At 57.9% G+C, this 12,067-nt stretch overlaps 4 protein-coding genes across 4 annotated transcripts; 1 reads left to right on the top strand and 3 right to left on the bottom strand.

Moving 5' to 3' along the window:
• Positions 1 to 1,339: 1,339 nt before the first annotated feature.
• PUNSTDRAFT_138871 (uncharacterized protein) lies at positions 1,340 to 3,196 on the top strand (the record flags this gene model as incomplete). The annotated part of the gene is made up of 5 exons (XM_007388553.1): positions 1,340 to 1,606; positions 1,659 to 2,660; positions 2,710 to 2,797; positions 2,851 to 3,114; positions 3,168 to 3,196. 5 exons carry the CDS (start codon positions 1,340 to 1,342, stop codon positions 3,194 to 3,196), a joined length of 1,650 nt encoding a protein of 549 aa, XP_007388615.1.
• A 40-nt stretch (positions 3,197 to 3,236) lies between these two features.
• Positions 3,237 to 5,133, bottom strand: PUNSTDRAFT_76878 (uncharacterized protein; the record flags this gene model as incomplete). The annotated part of the gene is made up of 6 exons (XM_007388552.1): positions 3,237 to 3,686; positions 3,733 to 3,989; positions 4,065 to 4,337; positions 4,398 to 4,732; positions 4,791 to 4,947; positions 5,001 to 5,133. The coding sequence occupies 6 exons, from the start codon at positions 5,131 to 5,133 to the stop codon at positions 3,237 to 3,239; spliced, it is 1,605 nt and encodes a 534-aa protein (XP_007388614.1).
• Positions 5,134 to 5,837: 704 nt separating this feature from the next.
• PUNSTDRAFT_138870 (uncharacterized protein) lies at positions 5,838 to 6,126 on the bottom strand (the record flags this gene model as incomplete). Its single annotated transcript, XM_007388551.1, has 2 exons — positions 5,838 to 6,032; positions 6,094 to 6,126. The coding sequence occupies 2 exons, from the start codon at positions 6,124 to 6,126 to the stop codon at positions 5,838 to 5,840; spliced, it is 228 nt and encodes a 75-aa protein (XP_007388613.1).
• Positions 6,127 to 6,906: 780 nt separating this feature from the next.
• PUNSTDRAFT_93230 (WD40 repeat-like protein) lies at positions 6,907 to 11,825 on the bottom strand. The gene is made up of 10 exons (XM_007388550.1): positions 11,442 to 11,825; positions 11,308 to 11,386; positions 11,134 to 11,248; positions 10,755 to 11,064; positions 10,670 to 10,691; positions 9,349 to 10,614; positions 8,599 to 9,275; positions 8,208 to 8,545; positions 8,091 to 8,148; positions 6,907 to 8,035 (listed from the first exon to the last, which is right to left on the bottom strand). The coding sequence occupies exons 1-10, from the start codon at positions 11,760 to 11,762 to the stop codon at positions 7,721 to 7,723; spliced, it is 3,501 nt and encodes a 1,166-aa protein (XP_007388612.1). The 5' UTR covers positions 11,763 to 11,825; the 3' UTR covers positions 6,907 to 7,720.
• Between the last annotated feature and the right edge of the window lie 242 nt (positions 11,826 to 12,067).

Below are 12,067 nucleotides of genomic sequence, written 5' to 3'. Positions count from 1 at the left end.
CCACACCGTTTGTGACTTTGCCGTATTGCCGGTGTGAGCGCGGGAAACCTTTCGGAGGTTAACCGACAGTCACATGGCTGCCTTAGCTGCTGCTCCGCCGAAGCATGCAGAAACCTGGAGCGATATTGGGCCCATTAATACATGTACCCTCATGAGCTCAGTTGCAGATAGTGCTTTCAGCACTGTAGAGTCTGAATATGTACACTGATTTGTGGTACAGTAGCTCACAAACACCTCAAAGCCCACATAAAGATTGAATAGCACAGCCACAATGGTGTTTCCGATTTTTCATTCGAGTAAAACACTACATATTGTCCATCGGGCTACAAGAGATGGTGAGGATCCATTGGATGTATATATATATAAATAATCAAGAGGAAAGAGTCAGGCGATGTGGAGAAATTAGCCCGTGTCCAAGGGAGTGGTGCTGTCCAGAGGAACGGTGGATCACTGTACTGCTTTGCATTCACGTGACGCTTTTTCACTTCGCCAACGCGATGTCGTCGCCGCGTCATCGCCAGCTCGCAATTATACTCACATTTATGCTATCTACTGCTGGTTTAACGCGTGAATGCAACCCACTTGAGTCTTGTATGAGGGCCTTGTCGACGATTATGCTCGATTTTTGTGGTTTTCCGGCTTCTTCATTGGCTTTGACTTGCAAAGCCTGACCTGCAATGCACTGTCTGCAAAGCACTAGCATCGGTGAGCTCTATATGAGCCTCGAGAATGGTTGGAACGATGCGGGATCCTCTCCTTGAACATGCCTCAGGTTGAAGCTGCCTCCCTCAGGATTGCTCTGCATACTAGGTGCGAAAAATGCGGCGGCGCGATGGGTAATCTTCGTGTTCACAAAGGAAAGGGTGTAGGGGGAGCTATTGACCGGGGAAGACTGGTCCAAACGGTATGTGATGCTTGATGCTTGTTTTATTACGCGCTCTGACATTTCCAGTAGTGTTCAGATCGCCATTGCTCATGGACGCCGAAACTTACACAGCCGTTTTTATACGAGGATGCAAAACAATTCGTCGAATACTTCGTCCAGTGGCGCAGCCTCGATGGACTGAAGCTTGCCATCTGCCCAGATGTTCTGCCTCCCGAGACGGACCCTGGGACCATGTTATGCGCGAATGGCTGCTTGACAAAGCGGAAGACGCGGAAAGCTGGTGCGAAGAAATGCATCTCGCACTTCTGTTCATCCTGCTGCGTCACAGCAGCTTCAAATGCGGCACGGCTCGGACAGCCTCGCCAATCGTGTCCAGACCACAATACCACAGGATCCACTGGGCGACTCGCCGGGCCGCCTGCTGTTCTTAAACCTGTCGTTCTAGCGCATTCCATGGTACCTCCGACATTATCTGAAGAAATCATCTCTCCTCCTCCTCCTCCTTCCGCTGCACTATCATCAGCTCCAGCTGCAGGATCCTCCCGTGCAAACGGGCGGTCACGTCGCCCGCATCTATCAGACGGGATATCGCCGCATTGGATCACAGCCTCGCAATTTGAACGCGGTACCACCGAGAACATACAACTCAGTCATAAGGCTCTGCAGCAGGCGATTGACACGCGGAGGAAGCACGAAGTCGAGCTGGTTATATGGCATGAGGTATGTGACTTTGTTACCGTTATGATGGCTTAGGCTTATGAAGTGATAACAGAATGGATGCACCCCAATGCGCCGTATCCAAGAAGCCCGCTCATTCCCCTCATTTACTCTTGCCCAATTCAACGATATCATCAAGCGTTTCAAACTCGATAACTCGTCGTGGATAGATCGATATAACCCAGAGCAGGGAGTCTGGCAGACGGTTGACATCGAAACGACGTTCACGCATGATCGCACGACAACGTTCTTGATGAAATTGCGTCCCAACAACGAGGAGCTCTTGGATTGTCCCAGGCTCTCTGATGAGCTGCAGGAGCAGCCGTCGCCACGCCGCAAGCGTAAATCCGGTCCAGATATTGTTTCACCTCCCCGGAGAAAGTACGCACGACCCAATCCCACAAGCATTTTATCTACCAGAAAGAAGGGCGGACCATCTTCTCCGTCGTCCTCCCGGTCGTCGTCATCGCGTAGCCTCGGGCTGCGCTCGCAGTCACGTTCACCAGATCCCTTCAGTGCCCGCAGCTCTTCGTCACCAGCGCCCAGACGATCGTCTCCGCCACTTCACCCCGCGTCTTTGCCACCGTCACCAACACATCGGCTGTCAGGTACACAGGCATCCAGGGTGTACCTTCGTCCAAGGACTTCGTCTCAGCTGCCTCGTCCTTTGCCTGCGGAGGTTATTGAGATTTCGAGTGACGAGGAGGTGGTGGTGGCACCATCGAAGTCCACCAAAAAGCGTAGGTTCCCTGGTGACTATTATGTTTACGAACTTCACAGAGGCTTTGAGTCGGTCATGGCGTCCTCGCAAGCACGTTCCATCGTGTTTGAACACCACTTTCCCGATGCCGCTAACAAATGGGCAAGCTCGACTTGGAGCGACAACTACGTGAAATACTGGTTGAATGCCCCTGAAGAACTAAAAGCGCGTTTCATTGGATACAAACATCAGGAGAGTGGTCTATGGGGTGCTTTCGTCAAGGATTTCAAGAAGTGGAAGAAGACTGGGAGCTTGTCTTCCGCTACTCGTTGTTCTCGACAGAATTCATCGCCGATTGTATGTATTTATTTATTTGTTCTCGAACTTCTAACGTCACAATGCACAGGAGATCAAACCTGAGCTAGAACCGCTCACAGAGGGCAGCTGCGGCTTTGCAATACCACCCAATCAGATTGTGTCGATGGCTACGCGGGGTAAGCTTTGTACCTTGTGATATTGACACACAAGGCTAACATGCATCGGCCAGATCCGACACAGAAGATTGCAACTGCGCTCCCGCACCCAGAGCAGCTTGAACTTCAACATCAGACGACTTCTCCCTTCGGGTCCCAGTCATCGATGCTCACAGACCGCGATGCAGAAGGAGAGACAGATGTTGAGGACACGCCCGGCACACCAGGGCATAACTACGGCCCTGCTGACTGGTCTGGACAAGAACTACGATTGCTCACAGGTGGCAGTCGTGTCTTTGCAACACTACCTGATCAGACTGCGTCAACCGCTATGTGGGGTAAGCTTTTGCACTTTGCTATGCTGACACACAGGGCTAACATGTATGGCCAGATCCGTCGCAAATTGTTTGGCCACAGTAAATCATCACCCAATAATACTAGTTACTGTTCCATGTATACACTACTCGCCTGACAATAATACTTCTCGAGGAAGACTACGAGGATGAACACCCTTCCTTTCAAGCTCTGCAATTGTATATCTGTTGCGACGCTGTATCATTTCATCGAGGAAGAAGTTGTATCTTTCCATCTCCATCTCCCTTACCATAGCTTGAAAGCCACCGAGCCATGCGTTGGATTGCTCTGCCGCCAATGAATTGAAGCGCCATGTGCCTTCTGGCGTACGAAGTTCGGGGAATGAGTATGGGTTACAGTGAGTTCCGCAGAACACATCGCTCTCTTTGTGTTTGCACTTGAAATGGAACACGTCCACAGGAAGGAGAACATCTTCAAAGTATGACTGGAGCTCCTCAGAGTCATTGCGAAGCATCGCAACCAACTTGCAGTTGTTGTCGTGCCAGAGAACTCGAGGAAGGGATGCTTTCGTAGGGAAAGCTTGCATCCAGAAGTCCTGACTCCATGTTAGTATAAAAAATAGTGTTAGATAAGTCTCGTACCCGGACTGTATTAGGGCCTTCTGATGGATAGAAAGTTGCACGAGCTATAAGTACTCCACACGAGGCAACACAGGTTTCCTCATTATGGGTACGGCGACGACCAAAATGTGCACGGAGAGTGCGGTTCCCTGTTTCTGGCTTCCCATCACAGCTAGGTGTTTGAGAATCCTCTGTATCAGCAGTGGGATCGAATCTTGTGATAGAAAACCGTCCATTGGCAGCTTCAACCACATCTTCGTCTCCAGCGCCAGCACCTTCTGTCCCACTCGGAGTCCAGAACTCCTGAGAGTCCACGTGAGTGAACGTATCGGCTTGCTGTGATACTTTGAGACGGTCGAGCCGGTTCTTGAGCTGAAACATTGCCTTTCCCTCGGTATTCTTGTATTCCTCTATAGCTCGATGTTCTGGATTATTGCATGTTTTATGCCCCTCTGGAGAATCTGAGCGACATCCCATGACTACACAATGCCGATCAAATCCCAGTGCGGCATGCATCTGACAGAACCGAGCACCCTTCTTCAGCAGCAAGGGCTCCTTACAGTTGAAGACAGCACAACATGGGTGGCCGATGGCAATACCGTCTGTTACAATTGATCGCACCATGCCTGGATGTATGTTTGTCCTTCAGTTGCTGTCATGAGATGATTTGAAGGGATGAAACTGACGCTGAGTACCGTCTTCATCTGTATAGCACCAGCAGCATAGGTTGCATGCATGGTTCCATTCATCGTATCCTATCCCGGCCATCAAGAGGTTCCAGGCACGGAGCGCCGGTCGCAATCGGTCTGCATGACTAGGGGCGTTATGGACCAACTCAAGAATGGTACCACGCCGGAAATGATCCTCGCGCACAGCTGCAAGTAGGACAGCCTCCCAAACACGTTCCGCATCCAGACGGAAAGATAAAGACCAATCTTGTGACGATGTGGGAAGCCTCTTCTGAACCTTGGCATCGCCTCCAGACTCATTATATATACGTGCGCAGTTTGTTCCGGACAACCTATGGTGTTTACGGCTATAACTACGGCATCATAGAATGGTTGGCAACGATTACGCACCAGCCAAGCATCATCTGATTAGCGAAGTAATCGCAGAGGTCAGCCATGAAGTATATATGCTGGGCCGTATGATACAGCTCAGGGAGTTCTGAGTAGTATGTGCGGACGGTTGCCTTGTCGTGAACGTAGTAGTCGTGGTAATATCGGGTGTGACACCCTGAGTGATGCTTGAGTCGTAAGGAAGCTTGACAGATTGTATACCGTACGTACGACGACAGTACAACGAGTACGACCAAGCGGGAAGCGGGCCCATATCTTTCGTGTATACAACGGCCTCGTAGCTCTTTGGTTCAACAAGCTCCTGTGGACGCCTTGCACCATGTTTGTGAGGATCACGCTGCATACAGGTGCTGCATGTGCGCTGAGGAGGTACGAGGTTATAAAACCCTTAGACAGTTTCAGAGTAAATTCACATATAGTCTCTCCTGAGTTGTACGCACCAACACGAAGACCCGATTTATGATCCAGAAACTTCATAATGTGTGCCTTAGCTTTCCTTTCAATCCCATCCGTGTCTCCGGATTGCCAAGCAATCTCGCGCAGCTGAATCCACACCACCTTCAGCACTTCGTAGTCTATCTCAAGGGCATCCACCAAGAAATCATGGACATCGCGAGGCAATGCTTGCGGGGGCTCCTTGACATACGACGATTGAACAAGGGCAATACGGGGCTTCAGCCAGCGAATGAGGTCACAAAATGCTGTCGCCTGTTCAGGAGTAAGAAGCTTCGACAGTGGCTTGTCGGTGTATTCAGTGCTCTTTGACAAGATCTTGAGAATGTCGTGTAGAAGCATATTCTAGCTATAACGTCGGTCTGCCGTACAAGCAGTCGGGGATTGCAGGTAATACTACACAAGCTCATCTGAATCGCGGATGAACGAACCCCGTGATTGTCTTAGTTCTGCAGATCCATGTGATCATCTGCAGACAAGTGTGCCACCCAGTCCGGCGAACGTCCGCCGGACACATCCGCCGGACACTCTCCCAGTCGTTCCGACGTTCTCATTCACCGGAGTCCAAATACATAAAATACAGCAAAAAATAGACTAGATGTCCTCCTCGTCGTCGTCGGCCTCTTTTGAGGACCTCCTAGCGCCCAACTTCTTGATCGCAGCGAGGAGTAGCGTCTTCTCAGCCAGTATAGGTACAAAAACCTGGTCGTAAGTTTGCCTCTTGAGCGAAAGAACAGTTCCTTTCGGCGAGATTTGAACATGACCCTGAGGAATAAGATAGAGGAAGAACTGAGCAGGAAGATGAACGATGTGAGGTGCCTGAAGATTGGATCGTTGACGAGCATGCCACAGCGGTGAGCGCGACGCGATGGCCGCAGCACATGGCTGGCGGCAGTGCTACCCGGGAGGCTTCACCGATTAGCCTCCCCTACGTGGCCATCTACCCGGAATCTCTTCACCACCCAGTGGTGAGCCACCTAAACAATACCCGGAACCCACAGCCAGCATTTCACCGACCTTTCGCTCCCCGGGTGCCCATTTTTCCCGGGAGGGTTCACCGACCTCCCCCTACCTATTCCGGGGTCCTGGGAGGGCGCACCGGAGCGGAGGTCACGTGCGGCGGTGCCGGTTCTTGGGCGGCGGAGGTCGCCTCGCTGGCCCCTTGCTTCCGCTCCCGAAGGCTACGAGGGGGTCCTCCCCCTGCGTCTTTATTTGTCCCACCCACCGCACCCTGGTCGTAAACGTTATATTACTAGGAATTTACCATACAAGTCCCGACTAAAGAACTAGTAACTAGTTGAAGTAGGTCGCGAACGTTTAGTACGCTCCGGAGAGTCGGCCGAGTAGGCCGGGGGCGAGCCGTTGCGCTCGCTCCCGGCCTACACCCAAGCCAAGCTTCACCCACACATTCCGGTGACTCTCCCAGCGCGCTAACCGCTAGAGACTGCAGGACCGCAGTCCGCCCTAGACGTGCTTTCTTAGTACTCCCCGCCACCACCGCACACCCGTCGCGCAGGCCCTTGTAGAACGCGTGCACATGCCATGGAGACGCTCCTCCCCACCGAATTGGTGATAGACATCCTCCACTACCTACCCTTACCCGATCTTCTATCGGCCTACCATGTCAACCAAAGATGGCGCGACGCAGTCCCCAACGCCGCCTCCCCGCAGCGACTACGCCTCCTCCGCCTCTGCTTCCACGAGTTGAACAGCGGTTCGTACCCGATCGCTCTTGCCTCTCGTCTTGCCTATGTCGATAGTGTCGAGCGCAAGGCCGGCTGCTCCATCCCGGACGACTATCGTACCCTTCTCACCGAGTGGCCCAGCCGTCGCCCTCCGCCTGGCACTCACTGGCCGCACGCCGTCCGCTTCTTCGCACACGGCTTCTGTTCGTGCAACCGTGCCATTACGGAACACGGCGCGTGCTTCTGCGCGGAGCAGGATACCAAGGAATGCGCGCTCTTCATCAAGGTCAACCTCCGGGACGAAATATTCGCACTCGCGCCGAACGGCGGCGACCTCGACACCGCGCAGAACGCGCAGACGCTGCGCTTCATCCTCGCGCACCGGCACTGGCCGGGTTGGCCCGCGGGCGCAAACAACGAGGTGTGGACGCGCCTGCCGCTCCGCTGCCTCCGGCTGTCCCCGTACTTCATCGTGCCGGCGGGCAAGCCGCATCGCGCGCGCACTGGCGAGTTCTTCATGGTGCTGGAGGGACCGTGTCGGGGGCAGATACACGGATGGTTGTCGGCGGGTTGGTACGACCGCCACGAGGCAGACGACTTTTGGTCGTGGACGTACGAGGAGATGGACGACAACGGGTTCCTCACAAGGAACTCGACCCGACCGTCGCAGCTCCCGGGTCAGGTCGATGGGGCGGCGTGAGAGAACTATCTTGGCCCGGCGGACCAGAACAAACACGGTTCAACAAAGCTTGCGAAATACATACAATAATAGATCTATACAGTAGAGTCTTGTCACCGAGGAGAGCTCCCCGGAGTGAACATCGCGCCTGCCGGCAGAGGCGGCACCCTGCGCCTATAATGCATCACGAGCTCCGCGCTCGACTTCCACACAAATTGTCGCACCGCGGCGAGCGTCATGTCCAGGGGCAGCACGATATCGTTGCACAGAATTTCGAAGTTTTCTTCCGCCTGCTGGCGGGAGACGGTCAGGCCCGCCAAAGATGTGGAGGATGGGCTGCGCTTCGAGGCGTCGAAAGACGAGCGGGGCGTGTTGGCCCGCGAGACGGCTGCGCTGCCGCCCGTCAGCTTGTCCAATTTATCTTGAACCTGAGCGCGCCGTTGTCAGAGCAGGCAAAGGACCGAGCGCAATGCAGCATCTTACGTGGTACGTCAGCTTGCGCACTCGCAAGAACCGACTGGCAGTAAGCTTAGACTGCGCGCTGCGAGAAACGTTTTTGAGTCATCTCAACGCGCGATCAGAAGGAGACCAACAACGCACGCGTTCAGCAACTCCGGAAGGCGCTCTGCCGGCTCCCTGCTTTGGTACGGGAGCAGCACAAATCCGACCTTGAGGACCGGGATCGGCGGCACCTTGTTCAGCAGCAGGTATTCGGCCAGCCACATCGGCGCAGCGGCCTCCAGCGCGGGCACGTCCAGCCCAACGCTTGATACCGTGCCCCGGTACGTCGTCCGCCAGCCGGGCGGTGCCTCCTCCGAGATCATCACGATCGTCGACGGCGGGAGCGAAAGCGGCGGCCCGTCAGCGCTTGACGGCGGGCTCAGCGCGCCCGCCATCAGCGCCTGCACAGGTGTCTGCGCCACCTCCGCGCTTGCGTGCTACAAAGAGAGTTCAGCTGTTGAGAAACGAGAGAAGGGGGGCAACGGCTGACCTGTTCGGAGTTGTTGGGCGCTTCGGAAGGGAGCAGCATCCCGGGTGGACCCGACTCGCTCGGCGGTCGACTGCTATTCGGCCACCTGAATCCGCGGATACGGCCCATCAACTTGCCCGCGCTCGGCGTACTCGGCGTCTGACCAGCCGCGCCAGCCTCATCCGGCGTCGCGTTCCCCGCCGACGTGCGGGCCCTCGGCGCAAAGTAGTCCGCATCCCGCGGTGGGGACGCGGCCGCTGATGGCGTCGCGTTCGCGTCGACGGCCGAGCTCGGAGATTGAGGGATCGGCGAGAGCACCGTGGCACCGGTGTCCTTCGCGAGACTGATCATGGGCGCGATGAGCGGCGAGGAACGCACGCCGGCCGACGGTGGCGAGGCGGGCGCGACCGCGGGCAGCATCCGCGCGGCGGTGAACACGGTCGAGCTTGCGACGGGCGAGTGCCGCGCGGGCGTGACTGGTGTTGTGGGCGTCGCCGGCTCGGGCGTCTCCGATCCACCGCGGCGGGAGAGGTGCGAAAAGTCGATATGCGCCGGCGCGTGTCCGCGATGCAGGCTGCGCCGCCCGCTCGCGGCGTCGTTGAAAGCGTGCTGCTCGTCGCGCAGTCGGCGGTGGATGCGCTGCTCTTCGCGAATGAAACCGAGGAAGAGGTTGCGGAGGATCCATTTCCCGATGCTCACTGTGCACAGCGCGGAACAGGCCAGAGTCAGGTCCTTACAACCCCAAGAAAAAAGAAGGAAATGACCACGTACATCTCAGCTCGTCGTTGAAGTGACGTTCGGGTCCGTATCCGCTCTCGTCCGCGTATATCTCGGCTTCGAAGCATCGCTCGGTCATATGCACGCTCAACACGCCCGTCTTCGTGTCCAGCGTCGACCACGGCACGACCACCGCCTCGCCCTCGATCCTCTCTCTCACCGTCTCGAGCGCCTCCCTCGGACTCCGTTCCCGGTCGCCGCTCCCGCCTTCCGAGCCGGCCGGACTGGCGGCCGCGACGTCCTCGCGCGCGATCCGGCCGACGCACGCGCACCGGACCAGATCCCACACCGCGACCTCGCCCGCGGTGTCGACCGTGAGCGCGTGCATGCGGTCGTTCAGCACCGCCGCGCGCACGAGCCCGCGTTCCCCGGCGAGCACCTCCTCCGGCGCGTCCCGGAGCGGCACCGCGTCCGCCGCGACCTCGCGCTCCTCGTACTCCGCCCGCGCCGATGTGTCCACGTGGCGCGGGCTACCCAGCGGCATCCCGTTGTTGTTGCCGTTGTTGTTGTTGCCGGTGGTGGGGTGGTTGGTGAAGATGGCGCCGAGCGGCGAGCGCGCGGCGCGCTGCTGTTTCGGGACGGACATGATGCTCGCGGCCGAGTAGAGCGTGGCGACCTCGGGGTCGCGCCCGCGAGCGATGGAGGCGCCGAGCGCGAACGGGTCGTTGGGCGAGGAGAGCTTGACGAGGCTTTCGAGCGGGATGCCGTGCAGGGTCGGCTCGTCGTGTTCGTGCTCGGTGTCGCGGTGGGAGAGGATCGAGTCCGCGACGGACATGCGGTGCTGCGCGCGGAGGTTGAGAGAGGGGGACGCGCTCCGGAAGGGGTCGGACGGCGCGGGGGAGTGGTCTGTGCTGATGGAGGTGCGGTGGTGGGCACCCCACCCGCGGGGCGATTCGAGCGTCATCATGCCGCCGGGCGAGTCGACGACGTCCCGCGCGGAGCGGCGTGGCGGCACGCGCCACTTTTTGACGCTCGACGCGCCGGTCGCGGTCCATAGGAGGTGGTCGTCCATCGCTACGAGGTCGTGCACGCCCTCGAACCCGCCTTGCTCGCCGCGGTCCTGGCAGAGGAGGACGCCCTCGCCATCCGCGACTTCCGCGCAACGCTCGACGTCGACCTTGCAGACGAGCCCGGACCGATCGCCGGAGTAGAAGACCTCGAGCGTGGGGTGAGAGGAGTGCAAGGACCAGACGGACTCGGTGTGGTGTGTAAAGGTGTGCAGGCAGCGTTGGGAGGTGAGCGACCAGAGCTTGATGGAGGCTGCGAAGGAGTTATGTTAGGACGTGCAGAGGAATCGTGAAAAGGAGGTGCTGACCATCGCTAGATCCTGTGAGCAGCTGTGAGGATCGATCTCGCGTCAGTCTCTCAAGTTGATGAACGGCGAACTATTCGGGACTTACGTATCGAGCATCCTCCGAGATGAGGATGGAGCGGATGTTGTCCGTGTGCCCTACGAGCTTTGCGACACGCTTGCCCGAGCGTGGGTCCCATATGCGCACGACGCGCTCGGGTGAGCCGGACGCGATCGTGTGCCCGTACGGATCAGCGGCGATCGCATACACGGACGCCTTCGCGCCCGCTGCGTCGGGCGGGTTGAGCGTCGTGAGCGGCCTTGAGGACGACTGTGAGAAGGAGGAGGCGGGGCGCGTAAGATCCCAGAGCTTGATGGTGCGGTCGAACGAGCCGGAGGCGACCCATGATTGCGCACGGCTGGGTAGATGCAGACGAGATGAGTGTGGGGTTTGAGGGCGAGAAGTGAGGGGAGTAAGGGTTGTTTACCAGGGCGCAAGACAGCGGACATAGTCAGTGTGGGTGCCGATCGTGGAGGGTTCTGGGGAGGCTAGCGAGTGCGGATTCCACGCTTTGACGGTACCGTCGGATGAGGCAGTGAGGACTACAGAGCGAGCGTCAAGTGGGATAATGAAATAAGGATTGAAAAGAGTTTTGCCTTACCGGTCTGGTTCATGTTACACAGCGCAACGTCGTTCACCCAGTCCGCGTGCATCTGCGCCGACTGCCGGAACTGCGCGACCTTCGCTAGCGCACGTCAGCTATCTCCCCGCTTCAGGATGAATCATGGAACCGACCTTCTCCAAGGGCTCCATCGTCTCATACATAGCCACGTCCGCCTCCCACCGCTCCTCAACCGGCATCGGTTCCTCCCCTCTCGCGCTGCTAAACCGCCTCCTGCGCGTCCTCAACCCCGCCGTGACCTCCCCAAGCACGTCCCCCGACGTCCCCAACGTCTCGTCAAGCTCGGCCTCGTCCTCCTCCGCGCCCTCGTCCGCCCAGCCCGTCATCGCCTCCCACCTCGGCTTGAAATCGGGCGGGGCCGGGGCTCGCGGGCGCATGGGCACGCCGAGGTCCCACGCGATGACCATCCCGTCCCGGCCGGCGGTGTAGAGCATGCCCTCGGGCGCGGCGCGCCCCACGAGCTGCGTCGACGCGTCGAGGGCGAGGGCGGAGATGCCGAGGCGGTGGCGCGGGTGCGGTGCGCGGTTGAGGAGGGCGGATGGAGGCGGAGAGGGTGGGGTGGGGGGAGCGCGGGAGGGGATGAGGAGGGGGCGGACTTGGCCATGGCGAGGGGTGCCGTAGGGCGGGAGCTCAAGGCGGGGGACGGGCTCGGTCGGCGGGGGGATGACGTAGGAGACGCGGTAGCGCGGCGGGGGCGACATTATCGGAGGTGGTTGAGGTCTTGAAGGGATGTTAATGG

Source organism: Punctularia strigosozonata (assembly GCF_000264995.1).
Source record: "Punctularia strigosozonata HHB-11173 SS5 unplaced genomic scaffold PUNSTscaffold_19, whole genome shotgun sequence".
Taxonomy (NCBI): Eukaryota; Fungi; Basidiomycota; class Agaricomycetes; order Corticiales; family Punctulariaceae; genus Punctularia; species Punctularia strigosozonata.
Note: the sequence above shows the minus strand (reverse complement) of the source record. Positions and strands in the feature narration are given on the sequence as shown.

What these genes read in the sequence shown, in the direction of transcription:
- PUNSTDRAFT_93230 (XM_007388550.1), bottom strand. Translation starts at nt 11,762, where the DNA reads ATGCTCTACACCGCCGGCCGGGACGGGATGGTCATCGCGTGGGACCTC. An exon ending in TCTCGGAGGATGCTCGATAC is followed by an intron (nt 10,692 to 10,754) that starts GTAAGTCCCGAA and finishes CGATCCTCACAG; the next exon opens with CTGCTCACAGGATCTAGCGA. An exon ending in CTTCCGGAGTTGCTGAACGC is followed by an intron (nt 8,149 to 8,207) that starts GTGCGTTGTTGG and finishes CGTTTCTCGCAG; the next exon opens with CGCGCAGTCTAAGCTTACTG.